The 25,092-nt window shown below is 49.2% G+C and overlaps 2 protein-coding genes across 4 annotated transcripts in view; both read left to right on the plus strand.

Annotated features, from left to right (window-relative positions):
* The window catches only part of ZNF862 (zinc finger protein 862), a 34,256-nt gene extending 15,559 nt beyond the window's left edge, over positions 1–18,697 (plus strand). For all 3 annotated transcript variants that reach the window (XM_046669832.1, XM_046669834.1, XM_046669833.1), the window contains 3 exons: positions 10,729–10,833; positions 11,679–13,793; positions 15,422–18,697. In XM_046669832.1, coding sequence (XP_046525788.1) covers positions 10,729–10,833; positions 11,679–13,793; positions 15,422–15,603 — 2,402 coding nt within the window. In that variant the 3' untranslated portion in view covers positions 15,604–18,697. The remainder of the gene's footprint in view (positions 1–10,728; positions 10,834–11,678; positions 13,794–15,421) is intronic.
* A 190-nt stretch (positions 18,698–18,887) lies between these two features.
* ATP6V0E2 (ATPase H+ transporting V0 subunit e2) lies at positions 18,888–24,170 on the plus strand. Its single transcript, XM_046669835.1, has 4 exons — positions 18,888–19,093; positions 20,500–20,547; positions 21,895–22,008; positions 22,441–24,170. The coding sequence occupies exons 1-3, from the start codon at positions 18,990–18,992 to the stop codon at positions 21,986–21,988; spliced, it is 246 nt and encodes an 81-aa protein (XP_046525791.1). The 5' UTR covers positions 18,888–18,989; the 3' UTR covers positions 21,989–22,008; positions 22,441–24,170.
* The last annotated feature ends 922 nt before the right edge of the window (positions 24,171–25,092 follow it).

Below are 25,092 nucleotides of genomic sequence, written 5' to 3' on the forward strand. Positions count from 1 at the left end.
CAGGAGGCCCCCACTGAGATGAGCAGGACTTAGAATGGCTGATTTGATGTTTGGGAGGCCAGCTGCTGTATGATGGGCCGTGTGATCTGGCCTCCGAGTGGAGGCAGTGCAGGAGCTAGAGAAGAACCAAGGCAAGGTGCCGGAGCTGTCCCAGAACCGAATCCTGGGTAGGGCCTGCCAGCTTCGGATGGAGTTAGCCTAGAAGGATCAGAAATCTTTGTAAGCCAAGCCACTTTTATGCACTTTTATGGGATGTGAGTGTTAGTGTGCATGTGCTTGCCATAGTTATGTCCCCTTAGCCATTTTTCCATTACTAAGACAGAAAGATCTGTTTGAAAATTCCCTTCTGCTTCACTTGTTTTGAAGAGACAAAAAGAAAAGGTTTTTGGCAACATTTCAGCCATAGCTTCAAAGAGGTGCGATCAGGGTACAGTGCTTCTGGGGCCATTGGTGGTGTCAGGGGCAATCAAAGGTGGCTAGTCCGCAAAGGGAATGTAACTGAGGCAGACAGGTTCAGGATATTCAGTCTCCCATGTGTTTATTCTTTAAAAATATTTCTTTATAATTATTTTTTTAAATCAAAGTAGTTCTTTTAAGACATAACAAAAAAAATGGCAATCCCCTGTCCCACCTGTCTCTGTTACTGAGTCTTCCTCCTCAGAATCTTTTTAGCTGTTTCTTCTAGTGATTTGCCTCATTGCTTCTAAGGAATACACGTAGGCTTTATTTTTGAAAGAGTGAATTTTGGTAGGATGTAGCAATGAAACAACTTCATTCATTTCCGTCACCGCTTGTTTGGATCATCTCTGTCGTGCCTTTCTCTTTCATCCTTTGGGTTGTCAAAAGAAGATCCAGAGAGCTTTGCTTGATGTGAATATTTTATTGAGCAAGAAGCAGACTGTTCACGAACAGGGAGATGTCAAGCCCAAAGTGGTTACAAGCTTGGCTCTCAGCAGTTAAAAGTTCAGTTTATAAAGCATGAATGAGGGAATACATCTTTTTTTTAAATTATTGTGATTGATTACTAGAAACTTACATTCTTTTTAGGGTAGTAGTACCGTGTAAGCTTTCTTGTGTGTAGCTGATTGACTAGGAGTCTCTAAGGTCACACTCACATGAAGAAAGCTTAAGTTTTGTCACAGTCCCCATTTGGGGGAAATCAAGACAGTTTAATATCTGGTTACGTGATTATTAGTGTTTGGTCCAGGGGTATACTCAAACTGTGACCTCTGTTTTGGTTTTATTTGACAGGTTGAAATCTAGGGCATGGCTAGTGTGTTTCTTATCACACTCAGCTAACAGAAAGTCCTCCAGTCATTTTTAGTTACATTAATGATCTAATTTTGATTAATAAAATATGCAGTACAGTACTCTTCAAAAATGTCCTGAGTCAGGAGGAGGGGTCAGGGAAGATGGCACGATAAGAAGCTCCAGGAATCCGTCTCCCCACCTAGACAGCAATTGCACTGGCAGGATGTGTCTGATGTAACTATTGTGGAACTCTGGAGGCTGTTGAGGGCTTGCAGCTTCCAGGAGAAGTCTTGGATGGTAAATTTAGGTCAATTCCAACTCCTAGCACAGTAGCAGCTACCCATCCCCCACCCCCAGCCCTGTGGCAGGCAGCTTTGTGTTCCTGGAGCAGCTTGCGGGAGCCAGGATGGGCAAAAAGGACCTTCTCCTCTCAATATTGGGGATCTATGTGCTGATTGCTGATTGCTTCTTCTGATCACAGAGGTGCAGACAAAGAGGCAGGCAGCCATTGTTGCAGCCCTCCCCCCTCCACCGCCCTGCATTTTTGCAAGCCCCTCCTCCTCTAACTGAAGTGACCTTCACAGGATTTAAAGGGCAAGTACCCTTTTTCCCCCCCTCGTCATTTTTCTCCATTTCCCCTTTTGGAAATCAGACACAAATGACTAGGACATTCAAAAACAACTATATATATGAGAAAATTGGAAAGTGACTGTGCATGCCTAGGGAAAGGTTTAAAAAGACCCGAGAAGACCTTAAGTTTATACCTCAGGCTGATATTTGGCACAGAGATAGCCTACAACAACAACAACAACAACAACAAAACAATAAAAACAATAAAGGCAGCAAACCCTGGGGAAGGGGTAGAATCTGATTTCCAGAGTTATCACATTATTAGATTCAAATATTCAGTATTCAACAGGAAATCACTAGGCATCCAAAAAAGCCAAAAAAGTATGGCCCATTCAAAGGGAAAAATAAACCAACAGAAACTATCCCTGAATGAGACCTGGTGGCAGATATGCTAGACAAATACTTTAAAACAACTTTTTTAAAGATGCTGAAAAAACTAAAGGAAGATGTGGAGAAAGCCAAGAAAATCATATTTGAACAAAATGGAAATATCAATAAAGAGATAGAAAACCTAAGAAGGAACCAAAAGGAAAATCAGGAGCTGAAAAGTACAATAATTGAAACGAAGAATTCACTAGAGGGATTCAAAGGCAGATTTGAGCAAGCAGAGGAAAGAATCAGCAAACTTGAAGATAGGACAGTGGAAATTATCAAGTCTGAGGAACAGAAAGAATTGAAGAAACATTGAAGAAAAGTGAACAGACCCTAAGGGACTTGTGATACACTGTCAAGTGGACCAACAAATGCATTGTGGGAGTCCCAGAAGGAAAAGAGAGAAAGGGAAGAGAGAATATATGAAGAAGTAATGGCTGAAAACATCCCACATTTGATGAAAGACATAGCTATAAACATCCAAGAAGCTCACCGAACTCCAAATAAAATGACAAAGAGACCCACACTGAGACACATTCTAATGAAACTTTCAAAGACAAAGAGAAAATCTTGAAAGCAGCAGGAGAGAAGTAAATCATCACACACAAAGGGTCCTCAATAAGATTATCAGCAGATTTCTCATCAGGAACTTTTGAGGCCAGAAGGCAGTGGGCCAATATGTTCAAAGTGCTAAAAGAAAAAACCTGTCAACCAAGAATCCTATATCTGGCAAAACTGTCCTTCAAGAGTGAGGGAGAAATTAAGATATTCCTGGATAAACAAAAGCTGAAGGAGTTTGTTACCACTAGACCTGCTCCACAAGAAATGCTCAAGGGAGTCCTGCAAGGCGAAATGAAAGGACATGAGACAGTAGCTTGAAACCATATGGAGACAAAGATCTCGATGAGGTAAATGCGTGGGCAATTACAAAAGCTAGTATAATTGTAACAATGGTTTTTAATTGCATTTTTTGTTTGCTACATGATTTAAGTAGGTCTAATACATTTAAAGGAAAAAAATTATTATTCTGAAAGCTTGTATTATTGTAATTTTAGTTTGTAACTCCAAGTCTTGTTTTCTACATTTTTAAAGAGATTAATGCATTTAAAATGATTATTAGTTTATGTTTTGAACACACACAATGTATATAGATGTAATTTTGTGACCTCAGCAATCAAAAGGGGTGGGGACAGAGCTGTAAAGGAGTAGAGTTTTTGCATGCTATTGAAGTTAAGCTGGTATAAATTCAGATTAGAGTGTTACCACTTTAGGATGTTAAATGAAATTCCCATGGTAACCACAAAGAAAATAGCTACAGAATGTACATAAAAGGAAATGAGAAAGGAATTTAAACATTTTCACTACAAAAAAATCAAGTAAACACAAAAGAAGACAGAATGCTGGAAATAAGGGACAAAATAGCTCTAAAGCATATAGAAAAAAATAGCAAAATGACATGTAAGTTTCTCCTTGTCAGTAATTACTTTAAATATAAATGGATTAAACTCTCCAGTCAAACAACAGAAATTGGCAGAAAGGATGAAAATGCATGATCCAACTATATGCTGTCTACAGGAGACTCACTTTAGATCCAAAGACACAAATAAATTGAAAGTGAATGGATGGAAAAAGATAATCCATGCAAATAGTAACCAAAAGAGGGCAGGGGTGGTTATATTAATATCACGTGAATAGACTTGAAATCAAAAGAGGTTGCAAGAGACAAAGAAGAACGTTATATATTAATACAAGTTTTAATGCAGCAAGAAAATATAACAATTATAGACATTTACACACCTAATGACAGACTATCAAATATATGAAGCAAAACCTGACAGAATTGAAGGGAAAAATAGACAGTTCTACAATAATTTGTTGGCAACTTCAATACCCCACTCACGATAATGGATAGAACAACCGAAGAGAAGATAAATGAGGAAATAGAGGGCTTAAACAATGCAATAAAACAGCTAGATCTAACAGATATACATGGAACACGCCATCCAACAGCAGCATACACATCCTTCTCAAGTGCACATGGGACAGTTTCTAGGATAGACCATATATTAGGCCAGAACAATTTGAAAAAGAACAAAGCTGGAGGGCTCACACTTCCTGATTTCAAAACTTACTACAAAGCTACAGTAATCGAAACAGTGAGGTGCAGGCATAAAGACAGACATATAGACTAATGGAATAGAATAGAAAGCCAAGAAATATATCCTCACATATATGGTCAAATGTTTTTTGACAAGGGTGCCAAGGCCATTCACTGGGGAAAGGATAGTCTTTTCAACAGATAGTGTGGGGGGAAATGGATATCCACATGCAAAAGAATGAAGTTCAACCCTTATCTAACACCATATAAAAAATTAAGTCAAAATGGACCAAAGACCCAAATATAAGACCTAAAACAATAAAACTCATAGAAGGAAACATAGTACAAAATTTTCACGACATTGGATTTGGCCGTGATTTCTTGGCTATGATGCCAAAGCACTGATAACAAAAGAAAAAATAAACAAATTTGACTTCATGAATTTTTTTGAATTTTTGTGCGTTAAAAGACACTATCAACCGAGTAAAAAGACAACCCATGCAGTGGGAGAAAATATTTGGAAATCATGTATCTGATAGGAGATTAATATCCAGAATACTTAGAGAACTCCTAAAACTCAACAACAAAAAAAGGAAACAACCCGATTCACAAATGGACAAAGAATTTGAAGACATTTCTCCAAAGAAGATATACAAATGGCCAATAAGCACATGGAAAAAATGCTCAACACTACCTCACACCCATTAGGGTGATTACTAGCAAAAAAAATAGAAAACAACAAGTGTCAGCAAGGATGTGGAGAAATTGGAACCCTTGTGCACTGTTAGTGGCAATATAAAGTGGTATAGCCACTGTGGAAAACAGTATGGCAGTTCCTCAAAAAATTAGAAATAGAATTACCATATACAGTAATTTCACTTCTGGGTATATATCTAAAACAAATGAAAAGAAATTGTTAATGAGAGTTGTATTAATGAGAGTTGTACGCTAATGTTGATAGCAGTGTTATTCACAATAGCTAAAACATGGAAGAAACCTAAGTGTCCATCAACAGATGAATGAATAAGTGTAATGTGGTCTATCCAAACAATGGAATATTATTCAGCCTTAAAAAGGAAGGAAATTTTTACACATGCCACAACCTAGATGAACCTTGAGGACGTTATGCTAATTGAAATAATCCAGTCTCAAAAAGACAATGCTGTGTGATTCCACTTATACAAGGTACTTAGAGTAGTCAAAAATCGTAGAGACAGAAAGTAGAACGGTGGTTGCCAGGGCTCAGTAGGGAGAAATAGCGGGGTGGATGTTTAATGGTACAAAGTTTCAGTTTTACAACATGGAAAGAGTTTTGGAGATGGATGGTGGTGATGGTTGTACAACATTATGAATGTATTTAATATCTCTGAACTGTACACCTAATAATGGTTAAGATGGTAAATTTTAGGTTATATGTATTTTATTGCAGTAAAAAAAAGTCCTGATCAGGAAAGACAAAGAAAGGCTGACAAACTGTTCATATTAAAGGGGACTAAAGAGTCATGCCAACTAAGTGCAGTGCACGATCCTGGATTAGATGCTGGACTGGGAAAGACAGGCATATAGATAGCTATAAAGGACGTTTGGGGACAATTGAAGAAATTTAGTTGTGGACCATGGATTAGATAGTAGTAGTATATCAGTTAAATTTTCTGATTTTGATCATTATACTATGGTTATGTAAGACATTAGTTTTCAGTTGCCACACGACAAATTATCACAAATTTAGTAGCTTAAACAGCACCCATTTATTGTCTCAGTTCTGGAGGTCAGAAGTCCAGACAGGCTTAGCCAGGTTCTCTGCTTAGGGTCTCATAGAGCCCAAATCAAGGTGTCTGCCAGGCTGGCCTCTTATGTGCAGGCTCTAGGAAAGATCGCTGCCAAGCTCATTTGGGTTGTTGGCAGAATCCAGTTCCTTGCAGTTGTAGGACTGAGGTCCCTGTTTTCTTGCTGGCTTGGACCAGAGATCACTCTCAGGTCCTAGAGGCTGCTATCAGGTCCTTTCCACATGGCCTTCCCCATTCTCAGGCCAGCAGCAGTTCACTGGATCCTCTTGGTGCTTTGAAGCTCTGACTGCCTCTGCTGTTGAAGGGCTGATGTGATTAGGGTGGGTCACCCAGATAACCTCTTTTGCCAGTAACTAAGTAATTGTGGGTGTGATATCACTTCACAGGTTCCACCCACCCTCCCAGGGCCAGGATTAGGAAAGGGTCTGCAGTCACTGGAGTTCGTGTTAGAATTCTGCCTACCCCGTAAGAGAATGTCCTTTTTCTTGAATGATACACACGGAAGTATTTAGGGATCAAAGGGGTATGAAAACAATTTACTCTCAAATAGTTCAGGAAAATATATATGTATTTATACAGTATATATATACATAGAGAGGAGAGAGAGAAAGAGGGAGGGTGGGAGGGCATGTGAGCGCATGAGCATGACACAGCAAATGGGACAAAATGTAAAAGATTGGCGTTCCTTGTATTATTATTGAAACTTTTCTGTAAGTTTTAAATATGAAAAATTTACGCCCCCCCCCCAAAAAAAGGAAAGAAAAGTCCAGTCCTTGTTTAGTAGTCAAAAATCTGGACTTCATTTAAAAGTAAAGTTTTTTTCCCCTCCCACCTCAACCTGCTTCAGGTCTAGAGTCTGGAATCTTGTGGGAAGAAGAAAGGAGTTCTCCTACCCACTAGCTCGTTCCAGGATTTCTGCTGCATACTGGCGGCGAATGGTGGGGTGGGGGAGAAGCACAAGACAGGCTTTACCTGACATGCATGTAAGCTGATACCAGTTACTTGTAGCTGGGATAGTTGCAAGCTGCTCTCTGGGTGTGGGGTCTACGCCCCACCTCATCACTGGAGAGCTCCTACTGCAGTTCCCCTTAGATGGGTGTCTGCTTTGGCAGTCAGCCCACATGGGCTCCCTCTTGAGAGCATCACACCAGTGGACAGTCATGGGCAGAGTCCCTTTAAGTGGCTCCAGGCCTCATCTCTTTCCCTGCAGGACCCGCATCTGGACCGTGGTAATACGTTTATAGATCCTTTGCTCTGACAAACCCTGGGGATGTAAGCTCTTCCCAATGTGGCCACCACGAAGGAGCTCATCTCTCGATTTCTGCCTTTAGTCTACTTCAGGCCTGGATTTATGAGCAGCCCCACAGCTCCAGGAGATAGGTCCAGAGGTCATTCCATTAGAGTTAAGGTCAGGGGGAGGAAGCCCACCCCTCCCCTTGGAGTTGGGGAAGGGACTCATAATGCACTGACAACTCTTTCCAGAAACATCTCTAATGTCCAACTTCCTGACCTCTTCACTCCTTGCACTCTGCCTCCCTCTTAGTGGCCAGCTCTTGGTTACAGCCCGTGTTCCAGCTGCCCTTCCCAGGTCCGGTTTCGGTGTCTAGCTTTGCAATGGGGGATAGTTGGCTCCTTTTCTTTGGACCTTCAGCCAAAACAGGCCGACAGAATTACCCTTTAGTATCCTGTTGCATATGTTTATTGCTATTCCTGATTTATTGATTTTAGATATTATCTATTGATTCCTACTGTGGAAGATGAGGATATGGCCCTCTTACATCACCCCAGGCCCCCACTTCTCTTCCCTCCATCCTCTCAGAACAGGTATATCACATTTTTTGGTTAATGCAATGTAAATTATTTGCTTAATTATAATTATGTATTATTGGCTTCTGATCAGAGTCACATATTATGATGTTATTTCCTTCCTCGTAGGATTTTTCCCCCCTGGAATTGAAATTTTTAAAAATTTATTTTGCTAGTTTTCTGTACCATCACCAATTCTTCTCAAAGCTCCAGTGGAATTATAAAACTCCTCTGAAGAGTCTTTTCCACATGATAAAACACCCTATGACGTATCGGTTTCTCTCATCTTCTGGAGGCTTCTGTCGTTGGGTCTTCCATTCCCCTGCTCCATCTAAACCAGCTCCTCTTTAGGCCTGCCCCGCAGCGGTGGCCTTAGACTGCCCTGTGTCTCTGTCCTGTTCCCAGGATGCACCTTTCAGGTTTGTATCTCACGCTGTTGGAGCACATCCTCCGGGAACTTCCTGAGAGAGGGTGCACGGGGGGCAGTTTGTCTGACTCCACACGTCTGAAAATGCCCTTACTCTGCCCTCACTATTGATAACTTGGTTGGGTGTAGAAGTCCACGTTGGAAGTAATTTTCCTCAGCATTTTGAAAACCTTGCTTTTGGTTTTACTGGTGCTGTTGAGAAATCTAAATGCCTTTTCATTCCTAAATCTTCACACACAGCCTATCTTTCCCACTCTGAGAAGTTCTGGATCTAGTCCAGTGTTCTGAGGGTTTAATAATAGGGGATTTTTCTTCTTTTGTTCTGGGCGTCGGGTGCTTCTCTTCCATGTGGAAACTCATATTTTCCAGTTTGTGGAAACATTCTTGTATTATTTCTTCCTATGTTCTCTTTTCTCTCTTCCAAAAAGTCCTATTAGTTAGATATTGAGTTTTTGGTTTTGTTTTATTTTTTCTTTTTCTCCTAATTTCTCCTTCTGTCTTTTTTGTTCTACTGTCTTGGAGATTTCCTCAATTTTATTTTCTAACAATTCTATTTAATTTTTAAATTTGTCCTATCGTATTTTTTATCCAAAAGCCCTTATTGTTCCTTTCATAGATGATATCATGACTTTTCTCTCTGGAAATATTAATTCTAGTGTGTGTGTGGTTTCTCTTTTTTTTTAAGTTTTGTTTTGCTTCCTGCAATATCTCTGCTTCCTCCAATCCTTTTCCTACTTGTTTCATGTTAGAGGCTTGTCTTGAATAAATGTCTTTAGGTTTGTTCATATTTAAGAGTAGAGCCTTAAAAAACTGTGTGGAAGCTCTGTGTGCGTGGCTGGCACTCGTTAAGGAGTGGGTCTCCCTGTAGGGTGGTCAGCTGTGAACCTGGATGGCTCCTTGAAGAGCCTGCAAATGTCAGTGTTCAGAGGTCTTTGGGGAGGAGGCGGTGGGGGCGGCAATTCAGTGTTTCCGAAGAAAACTCACCCAGTCTCCACCTTGGGGCTCTAAGCCGAGCCATGTTCTTGGAGCCGAGTCACACGCCTTTTCAGAGTATAGATTCTACATCTCTCTGTTTGCATTGCAACCCTTCTCCTTCGTGTTTCACTGTCCCCTCTCTTCCAGGGTCTGGAACCTCCTGGTTAAGTTTTTCTGTAGACTAAGTGTTCTCCTCCTCGGGTGAGTGTGGGGGTGTTTTCTGGTCTCCTGGACTAAATGAAAGGATGGGGGGGGTTCCGCTGGTCTCTGAGGACTTCGGGGCAGCCCCGTTTATATCTGTTCCTAACCACCATCGTCTGCCGCACCTGGGGCCTCCGGGTCCAGAATCTTTCAGGGATTTTGTGGTCAATCCACTTCCTTCTCCTGGTTGCCCCTTCTGCCAGCATTTGGTGCTCAGCTTTGTTAGTTCTTCTCTCTCTTTTATCTCCTTTCTTTCTTCCAAAAATATATTAACATTTCTAGTCCCGTTTCTCTTGGACTTATGCTTTTTATTATTATTATTCGTTCTTGATGATGTTTTAAGAAGGATATGTGTTCACTCTACCACACTTTACCAATTTATTTAGTTATATTTTTATTAGTAGTAAATATGTGGATATACGCACACGCTTATAATACATACAGATACAGTCAAGCGATCCAAAAGATGAATAGTGAAAATTTTCTCCCTTTTACCTTGTCCTTTAGTCCCTCCCCAGGAGCACCCACAGTTACTAGCTGCTTGTATGTCCTCCCCAAGAAGGTTTATACACACATTCACACAGACGCATACAAAAGCACGTAAGTTGATATTAATGGATTTTATTTTAAATCGAGAAAGCAATTCTTTGCATACCCCTGAAGAATAGTCACATTTTAAATAATGGGCAGTGCTTAACCCAAGGACATGAATCCCTTCTAGGCAGGTTTCAGCTTCCACTGCAGGTGGTAGACATTTTTAAGGGGCCTTTCAAGTGCCCCCTAAAATAATCCGTGTAGTTAGACACTTGCACAAAGGCCAGCTGTGGGTGTCGCTGAGGGGCACATGCACGGACAGTTGTCTTCCTGTTTTATGCTTTGTGTTTCTTGCTCTTTGCACCCTTTCCGCTGTAGATGCGCTGAGCTGACTCAGGACCCCCAAGGCCGGCCCATGGAGCTGAGGAGGTTATTAGCCTGGCCAAGGGATATACCCTAATCTGGCTGCCTCTTAGGTGTCAAGAATAAACTGGCACCCTAGATGGGTATGTTTTCATCATGCCCCAGGCTGAATAGACTTTATTAAGCGACAACCCCAGAGGCAGCCCTGACCAGAAATAGCTTCAGGCGGGTACTTGACTTGATGGTCCATAGCAGTGACCTCGGTATGTTTGTCCCTACAATAGGGCCTGCTGCTGCCAAACCAGACTTGATCTCCAAACTGGAACGTAGAGCTGCGCCCTGGATCAAGGACCCTGACGGGCCAAAGTCGGGGAAAGGTCGTCCTCCGGGTGAGTCTAGACCTACTGAGTTCTGAAGGGCACGTCCAGGGGCCAAGTAGCTACAGCAGGTCACACAGTGTTAGTTTAGACATACTTGTCCTGAACATATTGTGCAGCAGGCCTGTGCTAGGCTCTGGGTAGACAAAGATGAGTAAGAAACGAATCCCGCCCTCAGAGTGTAGAGAGCCTGGGAAACTGGGACACATGGAAAAATAATGTCCTTTGATGAGCAGAAGTGCCAGAGGGACCTGTGGTAGAGCTGATGGGAGGAGGGGCGTGGTAGACTGGTTCTGAGGAACCATAGGCCTGGGAGCCTCTCCCCGCTTCCGCCTTCCTCCTGTTAGTGACAACACTGTTGGTCTGTGAGAATTTGTTGTTCTGCATATCTCAGTCAATAACTTATTAACTGGTAGCTACTGTGTCGACTTCTGTACCTCCATTCTTTCTAAGGCTCATTAGAAGACTTATGGATGTTTAACCTCATTTCTTTGTGGGCCTCGCAAGAAGATTAAAGCCACTTGTTTATGCAGTAGCATCTATGGCCAAGGTGGTTAATTAAGCTTATTAGCAGCTGATGTCACATGATCCCAGGGTAGCCGTGTGGATAGGGAGGGGGAGACTGGCTAAAGGACCCACAAGGATTGGCAAACAACTCATGGGAAGCCAGACCGACTTTCATAGATTATAATGGGGAAGGGTTTAAATAGAAGCCAGTAATGATTTCTAGAAAGGTGGATCACATTCCTCTTCTCTGCTTTGCATATGGGGTACTTATTGAATTGGGGTGTCTTAGCTGGTAGGAGACTGCACAGTTCTGGGCAGCAAAATCAAGCACAGTTTGATTTTCTCCAAAGGGAAAAAGAAGATGGTGGCCATAAGAGAGGCAGACACACAAGGCTCAGCTATAGCATCTGCATTGCTTCCAGCTCCTTCTGTGGAGACATGTACCTCCTACTGCAATTCCAGCCTTTCTGAAGTAGAAGTAGATGGACCTAGGAAAATCAAGAGGACTTACAGACCCCGTTCAATTCAGAGGTCCTGGTTCGGGCAGTTCCCGTGGTTAGTAATTGACCCAAATGAGACCAAGCTCTTCTGCTCAGCTTGCAAAGAAAGACCTAGTCTCCATGACAAATCGTCCCGGTTAGTCCGAGGTTACACGGGGCCTTTCAAAGTGGAGACTTTAAAATACCATGAAGTCAGCAAAGCACACAAGCTCTGTGTCAACACTGTCCAAATCAAGGAAGACGCCCCTCAGGCTGCCCTTGTTCCAGAAATCTCCAATGACTTGATGGCGAACATGGAACACTTTTTCAATGCCGCCTACTCAATCGCATACCACTCAAGGCCCCTTAATGACTTTGAGAAGATCCTGCAGCTCCTCCAAAGCACTGGGACCATGATTTTGGGCAAGTACCGAAATCGCACCGCATGCACTCAGTTCATCAAATACATCTCTGAGACGCTGAAGAAAGAGATCCTCGAGGATGTCCGGAACTCCCCTTGTGTGAGCGTGCTGTTGGACAGCTCCACAGACACCGCCGACCAGTCCTGCGTGGGGATTTATATCCGCTACTTTAAGGAGATGGAGGTGAAAGAGTCTTACATCACTTTGGCCCCTCTCTACAGTGAGACAGTGGATGGATACTTTGAGACCATCATCTCTGCCCTGGATGAACTGGACATCCCTTTCCGGAAGCCTGGTTGGGTGGTGGGCCTGGGAACTGATGGCTCACCCATGTTGAGCTGCAGAGGAGGCCTTGTCGAAAAATTCCAGGAGGTCATCCCCCAGCTGCTGCCTGTTGATTGTGTAGCCCACCGGCTGCACCTGGCTGTGGTAGATGCTTGTGGGGGCATCGATCTGGTAAAGAAGTGTGACCGGCACATCCGAACCGTCTTCAAGTTCTATCAGTCCTCAAACAAGAGGCTGAATGAGCTGCAGGAAGGCGCGGCTCCCCTGGAGCAGGAAATCACCCGCCTGAAGGACCTGAATGCCATCAGGTGGGTGGCCAGCAAGAGACGCACATTGAATGCACTGATCGTGAGCTGGCCTGCCCTGGCTAGGCACCTCCACAGTGTGGCGGAAGCTGGGGGCCAAATCGGGCACAGGGCCAAAGGCATGCTGAAGCTGATGAAGAGCTTCCATTTTGTCAAGTTCTGCCACTTCCTTTTGGACTTCCTGAGCATCTATAGGCCTTTGTCTGAGGTGTGCCAGAAAGAGATCGTGCTGATTACAGAGGTGAACTCCACACTGGGACGGGCCTATGTAGCGCTGGAGACCCTCCGTCACCAGGCAGGCCCCAAAGAGGAAGAGTTCAATGCCAGCTTCAAGGATGGGCGGCTCCATGGCATCTTCTTGGACAGAATGGAGATGGCAGAACAGCGGTTCCAGGCAGACAGGGAAAGAATGATCCTGACAGGGATCGAGTACCTTCAGCAAAGGTTTGACACAGACCGTCCCCCGCAGCTCAAGAACATGGAGGTGTTTGACACCATGGCCTGGCCAAGTGGGATTGAACTTGCCAGTTTTGGGAATGATGATATTCTTGCCCTTGCCAGATATTTTGAGCTCTCACTGCCCCCAGGATACAGCGAGGAAGCACTCCTGGAGGAGTGGCTGGGCCTGAAGGCCATCGCCAAGAACCTCCCGTTCTCCATGCTGTGTAAGAACGCCTTGGCCCAGCGCTACCGCTTCCCCTTACTGAGCAGGCTCGTGGCTGTGGTAGTCTGTGTGCCTGTCTCCACCTCCTGCTGTGAGCGGGGATTCAGTGCCATGAACCGGATCAGGACTGATGAGAGGACCAAGCTCTCCAATGAGGTGATCAACATGCTCATGATGACAGCAGTGAATGGTGTGGCAGTCACAGAGTATGACCCCCAGCCTGCCATCCAACACTGGTACCTGACCTCCTCAGGCCGGCGTTTCAGCCATGTCTACACCTGTGCCCAGGTGCCACCCCGCTCCCATGCAAGTAAGTACACGGGCAGAGTTCCTAGAGATGAGAAAACAGGGAAGGGAATCTTATCTTCCCAATGCCATGTGGACCTCAAAGTCTGGTAGAGTCTGATAAAGTTGGCCATCACAGTAGGTTTGGTCTAAGTTATCATTGAGTTTCTGTCGTGTACTAGACCAGTGAGCGCTCAAGACATGACACTACCCTCAAGGAGCTTGTGATCCAGCTAGAGAGGCAAGACGCACACACTGCAGGCAGCAAGGCATAGTGCTAAGAGCATGAATTTCTGGAACTAGTCTGCCCAGGTTCAAATTCTAACTCTGCTGCTAACTAGCATGTGACCTTGGGCAAGTTAATCTATTTGTGCTTTGGTTTTCCAGCTGTAAAGTGAATTAATACATGTAAAGCGGTTAGGACAATGTCTGGCAAGTAGTACCAATGGCCCTGTTTAAAGGTTAAGACTACTGCTGGGAATAACCAGAGGACTGGACCGGTCCGGGCAGTGACGTTGTGTTCTGAGCGGGGCTGTGTAGACTCCATTTGGAGAGGGAAGAGGTCAGCGCAGGTCAGAGGGGCTGTGAAGGAGGTGCTCCGTGGAGAAGGGTGGGGCCTGTCAGGAGAGGAGTCGTGAGGAGTAGGCCTCACTACCCAGGAGGGCTGGGGTGGGGCCTAGCTTGAGGGGGAAGTTATACCATACAAGAGGGCAGGTTACTGAAAGTCTTAGCAAGAAATTTTCCTCTTTTCAAGTAGTCACTGAAAACAGAGAACCAGAGAGGTCCTCTGGGCTATTCACGTTTACTTGACAGTGACAGAGCCATGATTCTTATCTCTTGCCGTCTTCTATAGCTGGTCCCCTTCCTCTTGCTTCCGCTCTCATTTTTTACCTCTGAGTTTGTGGTCTTCCACAGTGGACTAGGTCCCAGGGTTGACAGAGGCTCTGTAGGAAGCAGGCTGGCCCTGGACCTGTAGCTGGGCAGCAGGGGAGGGGCCCAGGGTAGAAGCAGAGAGAAGAAAAAAGACAGGCAGAGCCCAGATGGGGGGCCAAGACAGTGACTCTTCACCCAAGCATTTGTGGGTGCATTGTTGTCCATGTCCAGCCCTGAGGGGGTGAAAGAGAGAAAGGTGGGATCAGGTGTGCCTTTTGCAGGTTATTCTTCTCTTGGGGACAGTAGGACCAGTACCTCTGAAGCCAAGAGAGAACATTACCAGATTTTACGTGACAAAGCCCTCCTTCCCAGGCAGGGTTCCTCAACCTCAGCACTAGTGACATTTGGGGCCAGATAACTCTCTGTTGTGGGGCCCATCCTGTGCGTTGTTGGACCTTTAGCAGCATCCCTGGTCCTTGCCCATTACATCCCCACTGGTTACCAGTAGCACCCTCCCAGTTGTACCAACACAATGTCTCCAGATGTTGCCAAATGTCCCCTGGGGGGCAAAATCAGCCCAGTGAGATCCGCTGTCTTGGGGTGAAGGAATAAGCAGAGTGGGACTAGGTCAGGCCTGCAGAGAGCAGTCCTGTCCTGCCGCCAGTCTGTTCTGCCGTGGTTTTTTCACCGAACATACCCTGGGGCAAGGTTGGACAGGGGAGGGCATTACCATCTCATCTGTTTTCCCCTCCGTCTGATTGTGCGTTCTCCTTCCTCCAGCACGAGGGGTGGGGCTCAGGAAGGAGAAGATGGGAGCACTCTATCTGGAGGAGGCTGTGACCCAGGAGCCACCCATTCCGCCCTACAGGGAACCGGTGGAGATCCTGAAGGACTGCATCATGGACCCTCCCGACAGACTCCTGTACCCCCACACCGGCCAAGAGGCCCCCGAGCTGTCCTGATTGAGAGCTCATGTGGGAGCAGGAATCCTAGAGGTTGCCTTGGAGACCCTGTGCTGCCCTGCCCCTTGTGATCACGGTGACAGTGCTCTGCAGATTCTAGGCTGCCCTGGAATCTTCGTTTGGTGGGGACTCTCTAAGCACCAGGAAGTGGACAGTGACAAGATCGTTAAGCCCACATCCCAGAGAGGCAGAGTAATCAGGAGGCACACCACCTGTTACCAAGGCCCCTCTCTAAGCAGGGCAGTGACCTCACAGCGCTTAAATATGCAGAAAGGGGCTTAGCTCAAGTTCATTTTTAAGGTGCTTCAGGAAATAATCCCATCACATGGGAGATTTCACCCCATGTTCTGGTGGCAAGAGGACTTTCCTGAAGTGGGGCCAACTGTTGGGGGTAGGGGCTTAAAGGAGCACGCCAGCCCCCTGGACAGTTGGGGGCATTCCAGGAAGGCTGCCCACAGCCTCAGGCACATGGGGAAGGCACTTGGTGAGGGGCAGAGGATGACCAGGCTCTAGGGACAGCTGGCCTGGCTCTGGGATCTGTCACCCTGGCTCCATGGCAGAAGCTGGGAAGCCTTGGCTTCATATGGGAGACTCGCACCAGGGAATTTCTCTACCTCTTCCCGGGGCCTTCCTTTAGGATGAGGCAAGCCAAGACCCTTTGCACAGAGCACTCGAGAACGGTTCTCCTGCTGCAGCTTGGGACAGTGGAGGAAAGTGTTTCCCTGGAGGGAGCCTGATGCCTCCTGCCGGTCCAGTGCTCGTGTGTGACCTGCATCAGGCTGAGCCCGGCTTCTGAGGAGTGGCAGGGCCAAGCCAGTGCTTGGGAGGCTTGGGATCTGGCCCCTCTCTGCCGCAAGCAGTGGTTCAACCATGATTATCCCTTCCTCTTTTCTGCGCCTCAGTTTCCCTCTCCATGAAGTGGCAGCAGAGAATCCAAATGCCTGCTGGCTCCCAGCCTGCCATAGAGCTGATGAGTGACAGTGCCTCCAGCTCCCAAAGGACAGATCTCAGGCTGTGCAGAGTGACTTAGCTGCCTTCAGCCATTGTCCTTGTCCCTTGCCATGACGTCCTTATTGTGGGAAAAGGTGCTCTCTAAACGTGCCGTCAGTGTGCTGGTCTAGGCCACTCTTCCCCCATTGCCAGAGAACCAGGAGGGGTGCTTGTTAATATGCTCCATCCCAGACCTGCTTCATCAGATCCATGGGCCTGGGGGGTGGGAGCTCGGGGTCTGGCTGTTTTCAGCAAGGTCCCCCAGGAACTTCATGGACAAGCTTGAGAACCTCTAGGTTGAGAACCTGGAGGCACAGAAGGGTGTCCTGCTCGCCCTCGCCCCATCTGCCCTGCCACCCTGAAGTAAAGCACTTTGCCTTCCAGGGCAGCTTTGTTTTGGTAGCCCTGGGCTGCCTCTCTGGCTGGGGAGGATGTCGTGTCTGGGTCCTGCCTTCCTAAGCTCGATGGGAACAAAGGGAGCTTAGAGGGAAGGGCTCCTTTGCCGGCCTTTCACCTGCTTTAGACAGGCAGGAAGTGGTGCTCTGTCCATCCTGGCCTTGCTGCCCGGCTCCAGGCTGGGTCCCTGCTCTGTGCTGCGAGTCCTAGCTGTCCAGCCCTCAACCAGCAGCCTCTCCACTTCCCATTCCTAGAAGGTGCTGGGGGTCCCTGAGATGCTGGTATCGAGTGTCTCATGAGGGCAGACCCCCTGCTTCCCAGTGCTTCTGGCCCTCCCTCCTCGCACCCCACCCTAAGCACTTAGCCTCAGCACATTGCTTTCCTGTTTTCTTTAGCTTCGAGCCAGGAATTCTGTTCTCTCTCTCTGCCTTTGAACCTGTGGAAATGTCTCTCTTCCAGCCTGTGCTCTGGGGTCTGAGGTGGACCTCGGGCCCTTGGAGCTAGAGCCCTGGCAGTGCTGCTCTGGCAGTGGTCAGGATGGAGCCCAGGCTTCCCGCCCCGTTCACATAAGTTTCTGTGGGGTTCAGGAGTCTGCCTGAGGCCGGGTGCTGTGGGTGTGAATTGGTGGGATGGAAGAGAACAGGGCCCTTTAAGGTGAGGGTAGCCCCCACCCTATTATAGGAATTTTAAATTGAGGTGACTTTGTGGCACGCACCCTCCTCATGCCATCATCCATCCTTTGAGAATCCTCAGAGCAAGAGGCTAGTCCTGTGAGCGACGCTGTGTGTGAGTCCACACAGATAACTCCCTGTGCGGGCCTAGGCACTGAGGGGAGGCCAGGTGGGGACGCACCTGCCTCTCCACATCTGTGCTCTGCAGAAGCCTCCAAGGCTGGCTTGTGAGAAAGTTGGGCCCACGGAGGGGGGCCACAGAAAATGCTGTTTATCACAGAGATTTGCACAACCCACGTTTCTCAAGGGCGCAGGCATGCTCTGGCTCCCCTTTGTTAGGGGATGGCAGACGCTTTTGTGGGGCCCCCAGGGCTGACACCTGGTGAGTGCCTTACAGGAGGCCCGTGGCCCAGGCTGACCTCTGTTTCTGGAGACTCCTGCTTCGTTTCAGGCCCCAGGGCCTAGAGATCCCATTGTGGGAGAGGCTCGCTATTTTTGCCTCACAAGAAAGCCAGCTGAAAGGCATTGGGAATAGAAGAGCAAGCCCTCTGTCCTTAGCCAGAGCCCTGGCCCTGCCTCTACCCTCCTTCCCTACCCGTAATCTTTATCGCATCTCCGTGTCCGCATCCTGGCATTTCACACACACACACACACACCCAGCCCTTGACCGGTGCCCAGAGGGTCTGACACTGCATAACCAGCATTTGACAGTTTGATTTCAGTAGCCATAAAGACCAGTGGGCAGGAGGAACCTCAGCTCCTGTCCCAGCCAGAGGGGTCAGAGAGTCAACCTACTCACGACCTTCTCCTTCTCTCTCAAGCCCGAGTTGAACTCCTACGGTGCTAAGTATTTAGAAGTACCGTGTGAAGGTTGGCCAGTTCCCTCATCCAGGTGGCTGTCAGCCAAGGACACTCCCAGTGATTGGCCCCAGGATGTCCTCTCCTCCCCTGGTTTCAAAGATGTGCAAATAAGTTTAAAAAAAACCATGTTTGATTCTCAACCTTTTGTTACCTGAATAAAGCAGAGTTTATTTCGACACACGCCTCTGTCCTATAAGACCCCTAAGCCAGAACCGGGAAACGGCAGAAGCCGACTAAGCTAACTAGATTTGGCTCCTCGCAAAGCTCGCCCCACAACCCCAAGGGACGCGCTGGTGCGCCTGCGCGAGTCGGGCCCGGCCGAGCGCGCTCCCCTGGGCGGCCGGGCGCGCTCCTGGGCGGCTCGGTCCCGCTGCGCATGCTCGGTGCCCACCGCCCGGCCGGCCCCGCGCGCTGCGGAGCATCTGCGCCTCGGCCCTGCAGCCCGGCCTGGGCATCGCGCGCCCGGCCATGACGGCGCACTCCTTCGCCCTCCCGGTCATCATCTTCACCACGTTCTGGGGCCTCATAGGCATCGCCGGGCCCTGGTTCGTGCCGAAAGGACCCAACCGCGGGTAAGGGACGCTCGCGGGCCCGGCCTCCCTGCGGCCCCTCCCCTGCGCTGCCGCGAGCGCTGGCCCGAGGCCCGCCCGGCGCCCCCTCCTCCTCCGAGGTTTGCGCTGCGCCGCCTTCAGCCGGGCACCGGGCAGGTGGTCGGGGCCAAGGGGCAGAGACCGTCGTGCTTTAGAAAGGTGGAGAGCCGACTGACACGGGGGACAGTTAAGGGCCACCCCCCTCCAGCCAGTAAAGGCTAGCTAGCCGCTGGTGCATTTTGTTCGCTCCTCACCAGCTGTGACCTTGAGCGAGTGTCAACCCTGCAAGCCTCAGTTTCTTCATAGGTGAAATGGGGGGGAGGAGGATGGTGATACCTGCCTTTTTAAGGCTACTGTGAGGATTCCACGAAATAATGCATATAAAACTCTTAACGGTGCGTGGCACATCTTAGGTATTGAACGACTGTTAGCCAGTATCACTGTTTTTTGAAGGTCCCCAACAGATTCCTGTAGGTGTTGCTCCGTTTACGAGTTTCTGCTTGGCGTTATCCTCTGTTGTAAGAGCCCTCTCTCCTTGCTTACGAGTTCCTCGAGGCTGGAGATTGTCCTTTTCTCCCCTGCAGACTCCGGGGCCCAGTGCGGGACTGGCCCACGGTGCTTAGTAATGTTGGCAAAATGGATTAAGTGCTGATTTCTCTGCCGTCACCTGGAAGTGCTTTAGATCCGAGGTCGTGGATTCGATGTAGCTTTGGCTGGAGACTGCTTGGACATATAGGTGTTGCCTCTGTTCTTCAAGATCTGCAGGGCTGAGGGCCCACAGCTTCGCTCTGTGAATCATTTTGGTGTCTCACCTCTCCTGCAAACCTTGGTGAGGTCTTTCTTCAGTCTAACTGAAGTCTCTCCTGCTGCATTCCAGGCTTCTGTCTCCAGTCTGCTTTGAGTGAACACAAAGTAGCTAGTCTCGGCTCTCTCTATAACCACTCCCCCTGCCTCAGGGGAGCTCACAGTCTCCTTGCTTCTTGTGCCGTCTTTTGGTCTTATGATTTCCTTCCCCTTGCCCAGTGAATTTTGAATTCCAGAGACCCCTCCACGGTGGGCTGCCACAAATGTAGCTGTGCCGTGTCTTTTCCCAGCGTGGCTACGCTAAGATGGAGTAACAGTGGGTGATGGGGAAGGGAGATGAAGGGAAGGATTCAAAACGTAACTTGGATGTGGTCACGTCGCCCTCCCCATGAGGTGACACTTAGCATTTTTATGTCCCATCTTGCAATTCTTACCCTGAGTAGAACTCAGCCTCCTGTGTTCAGGTGGCATCAGGAAGGCCAATGGGAAAAGGGCCGACACCGGAGCTCTTTCTCTGGCCCTCGCGGGGCCTTCTGAGGGCACCGGTTCCGTCCGTCCTGACCTGACGTCCTCTTGCCTTGCAGAGTGATCATCACCATGCTGGTAGCCACCGCCGTGTGCTGTTACCTCTTGTAAGTACCGCTCTCCCAGCTCAAGAGCAGCCGGTGCCTTTGTCCTCCTGCCGCCCTCTCCCTAGCCCTGCTCCCCTCTGTCCGGGTGGTGACAGATTCAGCTCTTGGAAGGCGGAGTCTGTAAGTCACGTTTAGGAGGCAGTTTGGAATGGCGACCAGGGCAATGGGCTAGAAGTCGTGAACTCTGATTCTGGTTATAAATGTGTCCCCTGGACCAGCTTTGTCCTAGTAACAAACAATGAAACTTGTTAAAAAATAACAGTGACTCTTAGATGTTAGCTTAAATACCTGGGGACGTACCGGCTTTCAGAATTCTCCCTGGACAGAGCATCTCTAAGGCCCTTTCTCGATGCTGTGTCTTGGTCCTTCGGGGCCTGGCAGAGTGTCCTCATCTGTCCCGGGGAGGGTCTCAGAGGGGCTGGGGTTTGATGGCTCAGAGACCAGGACATAGAGGATGGTGGCTGGGAACGTGGGGAGACGGAGTATACACAGGATGTGGGAGGATTACCAACAACAGATCCACCGTGGGCAGGGGAAAGCAGGCTGCAAAGGAGAGGCACACGGGCAGAAAGGGGCGACATAGGAAAATGCCACACCTAGGAATTATATCTATGAAACATGACCCGGATCCTGCTGATGATAAGCAGCACGTGATTTCTGACAGCTTTCTGGGGGTCAGGCACATGACTGGCTGCTGCGGGAGATTCACAGGTGAAAGGGCTGGATCCTTCCTGCGAAACCAGGCAGAGCTCCATCGTACAGTCATTTGAGGCGTGCAGGGTCGTGCACCTCCAGAGCCTTTGGGGTTCTGCTGCTGTGGGGCAAACACAGTCATGATGACGGGGCCTGACCCCCTGGCTGTGCAGCCCGCCCCTGGGGAGCTCAAGACCTAACGGACAGGCCCTGTCCTGACCCCAGCAGGCCTGGGAGTGGAGCTCTCTGGTTGTCAGCTGCTCTCATCTTGGGGTAGTTCCTTCATCTTCCTCCTAAAAGGGGGTGATTCTGATATGCTTCCTGTCAGACCAGCCCTGTCCTGCTCCATGGTGCATACTAGGGGGGCCCAGACCAGAGATATTTTAGGGCGCAGCTGGGAGTAGCTCCCAACGTGCGCCTGGAGGCTGTCTTACCTCTTCCCTTATCCCGGGGTCCAGCCCCAACTCAGGGATCTTCTACATCTAAAAAACACGAAATCAAACCCAACCCAAGCCCCACACGCCCCAGACTGAGCCTGTGTGCCTGCTGGAGCGTGGGTGGCTCCCTGGAACACACCCTGTGGCTGCTGTGTTGGTCCTGTGACCAGGGCTCCTTCTGTGTCCCGGCTCACCCTCTCTGTGCTGTCCCTGGCAGCTGGCTCATCGCCATCCTGGCTCAGCTGAACCCCCTGTTTGGGCCACAGCTGAAGAATGAGACCATCTGGTACGTGCGCTTCCTGTGGGAGTGACAGCTGCGCTCCAGCCCCAGGTACTGGGGGGCGGTGGGTGTGGGTGGGGAGGGCCTGGTGTGGAGGAAGAGAATAGGCGGAGCATCAGAAGTTTGCATTTGGATTCGGGCATTCATTTATTCAGCAAAAAATAAATAAACAGTTCTGGGCACCTACTCCCTACCTGCCTGGTGGTGTGCTACCCCCGGGGATGGACAGAAACCAGGGTCCTCGCAGTGCTTTTCCCAGGCCCAGCCAGGGTTATGGGTTTGCAGGCCATGGAGGAGGTGGGTGTGGATGCAGAATCTGTTCTGAGAGGCGAGGCCTGGGGTGTGGGGGCTGTGAGACTCTGTGTGGGGGCAGAGGGACCTAGAAGGACAGTTGAGGTAAACTGAGTGACCAGTGCAGAGGCTCTCCAGGGAGAGGGGGTATCCACAACAGGGAAGTGACTTCTTATGTGATGTTCTTTGCAGGTGCCCCAGCTCTCTGGATGACCTTGGCTCGACTGACCCTGACAACCCTTCATCCCTGCCCCTACAGCTGTGTCCTGGTCCCCTGGTGCTCCCTCCCCCAGGGCCTGCCTGGTTCTGGGAAGTACCGCCTCCTTCAGCCAATTCAGGTCTCGGGAAGCCCCAAGCTCTCAGGGTCAGCCTAGAGCAGGCAATAGCCAGCCCTCAAACTCTCGCTGCCCCCTCCCAAGTAGATCCTGGCCAGGAGCTGACATGGGTGGAGTCTGCCTTTTACAAATGGGGCAGCCCGTGGAAGGCCATGTGTCCCGTGGAGAGGGGTATCCAGCCCAGGATGCTCTGAGCCTGGAGTGGGCTGGGCCAGAGAGGAAGTCCTGGGTGGGGAGTCAGGGACCTGTTATCATCAGCTCTGCCCCTGTCCTGCTGTGTGACCCCAGGAAGCGTCTCTGTCTCCGTGGGCTGCCTCACCTGTGAGATGGAGAGGCTCCATCTGATCTGGATGTGTCAAAGGCCTTTTCCAGCTCTGGCGTGGAATTCGTCTTCTTTAATTTTCTGACACATTTAGATGTGGAATTTCTGAAAATGTGGAAGTAATGGAAAAATGTTCACACAAAAAAAGCAACATAGTAATTTGGGCCAAGATTGAAACCTCTATGTTTAGCATCCTTGATAGTCACTTAAATTGGCTTGCTTAGAAAGTCGTATGTCCTCAGAATGTCCTCTTCCCCCTTCCTCCCCTACCTGGTTGCCCCCTGTGGCTAAGCTCCCTCCCCCATTCCCAGAGCCTCAGTCTGGGCACTGTAGGGGCCCCAGGAGGATGAAGAGAAGGGGATAGGCGAGATTTGGGTGGCACTGCAGGCACTGGGCCCACCCTGGCTCCAGAGGCCAGCACCACACCTGTCTTCTCCAGAGTGGACTGGAGATGGTGAGGGATGGAGGCGCACGTGGCCTGACCAAGGCTGGGAGGCAAAATGTGGGGGTCAGACCAGAGGGAACCCAGGGACCCTCCAGCCCACCCCCTCATGCATCCCAGGAGAGCTGAGGCTGAGATCTTGGATGTTTGCCTACAGTCCCAGAGCTAATCTGGGTCCCTCATTCTGCCACATTGCCTCCTAGGGGAATAAGCCAATCTCACATATTTATTGACTGTATTTATTTGATTGGCATCCTTCCCTGTTAGTGGGTATAATCTTTGGAAGGGCAAGCGAATGTGATGCATCTCACCAGATTTCTTGGTTCTGGGCTTGGCCTGTTGCTCAGAGCTCAGGTTGGGGCCTTCCATAGGCATCCCCCCAACCAGGCTCTTTTCCTGTCCTGACCTCTGTGGGCCTCCTGGAGTGGGATGCTGAGTGTAGCTTGTACTGAAGACCCGACCGTGTCAGGTGACTAGTGAGTGGTGGGAAGTTACTGTTTGGTGGCGAAGACCTGGCTGAGGCCAAGTTCGCTTTGTTGCTCTACCCACCTGATACCCCTTTCCTCAGTGGGTGGGTTTGGGGCACAGGAAAGGGGACTGGCAGCTACTTGGAGCTGCAGCACTGGCAGGGGGACACTGAGAACTACATTTTCCTGAGACCTGAGGGAAAGTACAGCTGTGCTGGATTCTGTCCAGAGCCCGGCCTGGCAGGACGACAGAGAACTTGTTCAAGTGGAACTGTGACCACCACTCGTCTGTGCCCCGGGTTAGAGTGCATGGTTCCTGGGGCTGCAATAAAGTGGGTCCCCGACATCTCAACATCTCCAGAGCGTGGCCTGCCTCATTCCTGCATGCCCGAGGGCCCGAATCCACCTGCTCCTCATGGCTCCACCTGCTCCTCACCAGGCCTGGGTGAAAATAAGCTTCCTGCATGGGGCATGGGGAGGGAGCGAGCGGAGAAGCTAGCACTCCCAGGCCAGGGAGTATTGTAGCTCACGGGAGGAGTTGCAAGACTTTGGGGCTGGGGAGGAGCATAGAGGAGGAAGCAGGAGAAGTGAGGGCCCAGACCACTGAGGCCCTCAACTCCCACTGCAGCCTGGATGCCGGGGCCTCCGAGTGGAGAGGAGACGTCCACTGAGTGGTTGGACAGATGGGTGTGAATGTCAGGAGGAAGATGCGGCCTGAAGAGCTGAGAATCTTCAAACAATAATGACTTATCCCTGAGGCCTGGGGTTGGAGTGTGAATGGGAAAAGCCCGGACTAGAACCTGGGGAGTGCCAGCATTCGTGGGGTGGGCAGGTGAAGACAGCCCGTCGAGGATACGAGAGGCTGCCAAGGACACAGGAGGAGAGTGGGTGAGCATAATGTCATGAAGTCCCAAGGAAGTGATTCGAGAGGAGGGACTGGTTCCTTGAGAAGGAGGGCAGGGAAGGTGAGAAAGACAAGTGACAGCCTGAGGCGAACCCCTCAGACCCTCTGAAAAGCCTAGAGAGATAGAAGGGGGCGAAACAAGGAGGGGACCTTCTTGGGTCAGTTTTTCTGGGTCTCTGCAGGTCAGGCCCTGGGCCTGGGGAACGTACCCCATAAGGCTGCCCTGTACCTCCAGCCTCCAGCCCTGCAGCTGAAACTTAAACCAAGCCCAGCCTCCTGGGCCATCTGCTCCCCGAGCTGCATTCCCCCTTAGGGCCTGGGGTCTGGGGTGCTGAAGATCACTGGTCCAGGTTCAGGGTTGGGGGAGGGTGTCT

The sequence above is a fragment of the Equus quagga genome, chromosome 8 (genome assembly GCF_021613505.1).
Source record: "Equus quagga isolate Etosha38 chromosome 8, UCLA_HA_Equagga_1.0, whole genome shotgun sequence".
In the NCBI taxonomy this organism is placed as follows: domain Eukaryota; kingdom Metazoa; phylum Chordata; class Mammalia; order Perissodactyla; family Equidae; genus Equus; species Equus quagga.

Excerpts from the sequence above, each read along its gene's own strand:
- ATP6V0E2 (XM_046669835.1), top strand. The coding sequence starts at position 18,990 with ATGACGGCGCACTCCTTCGCCCTCCCGGTCATCATCTTCACCACGTTC. Across the intron at positions 19,094-20,499 it reads CCGAAAGGACCCAACCGCGG|AGTGATCATCACCATGCTGG; the intron begins GTAAGGGACGCT and ends CTTGCCTTGCAG. Across the intron at positions 20,548-21,894 it reads GCCGTGTGCTGTTACCTCTT|CTGGCTCATCGCCATCCTGG; the intron begins GTAAGTACCGCT and ends TGTCCCTGGCAG.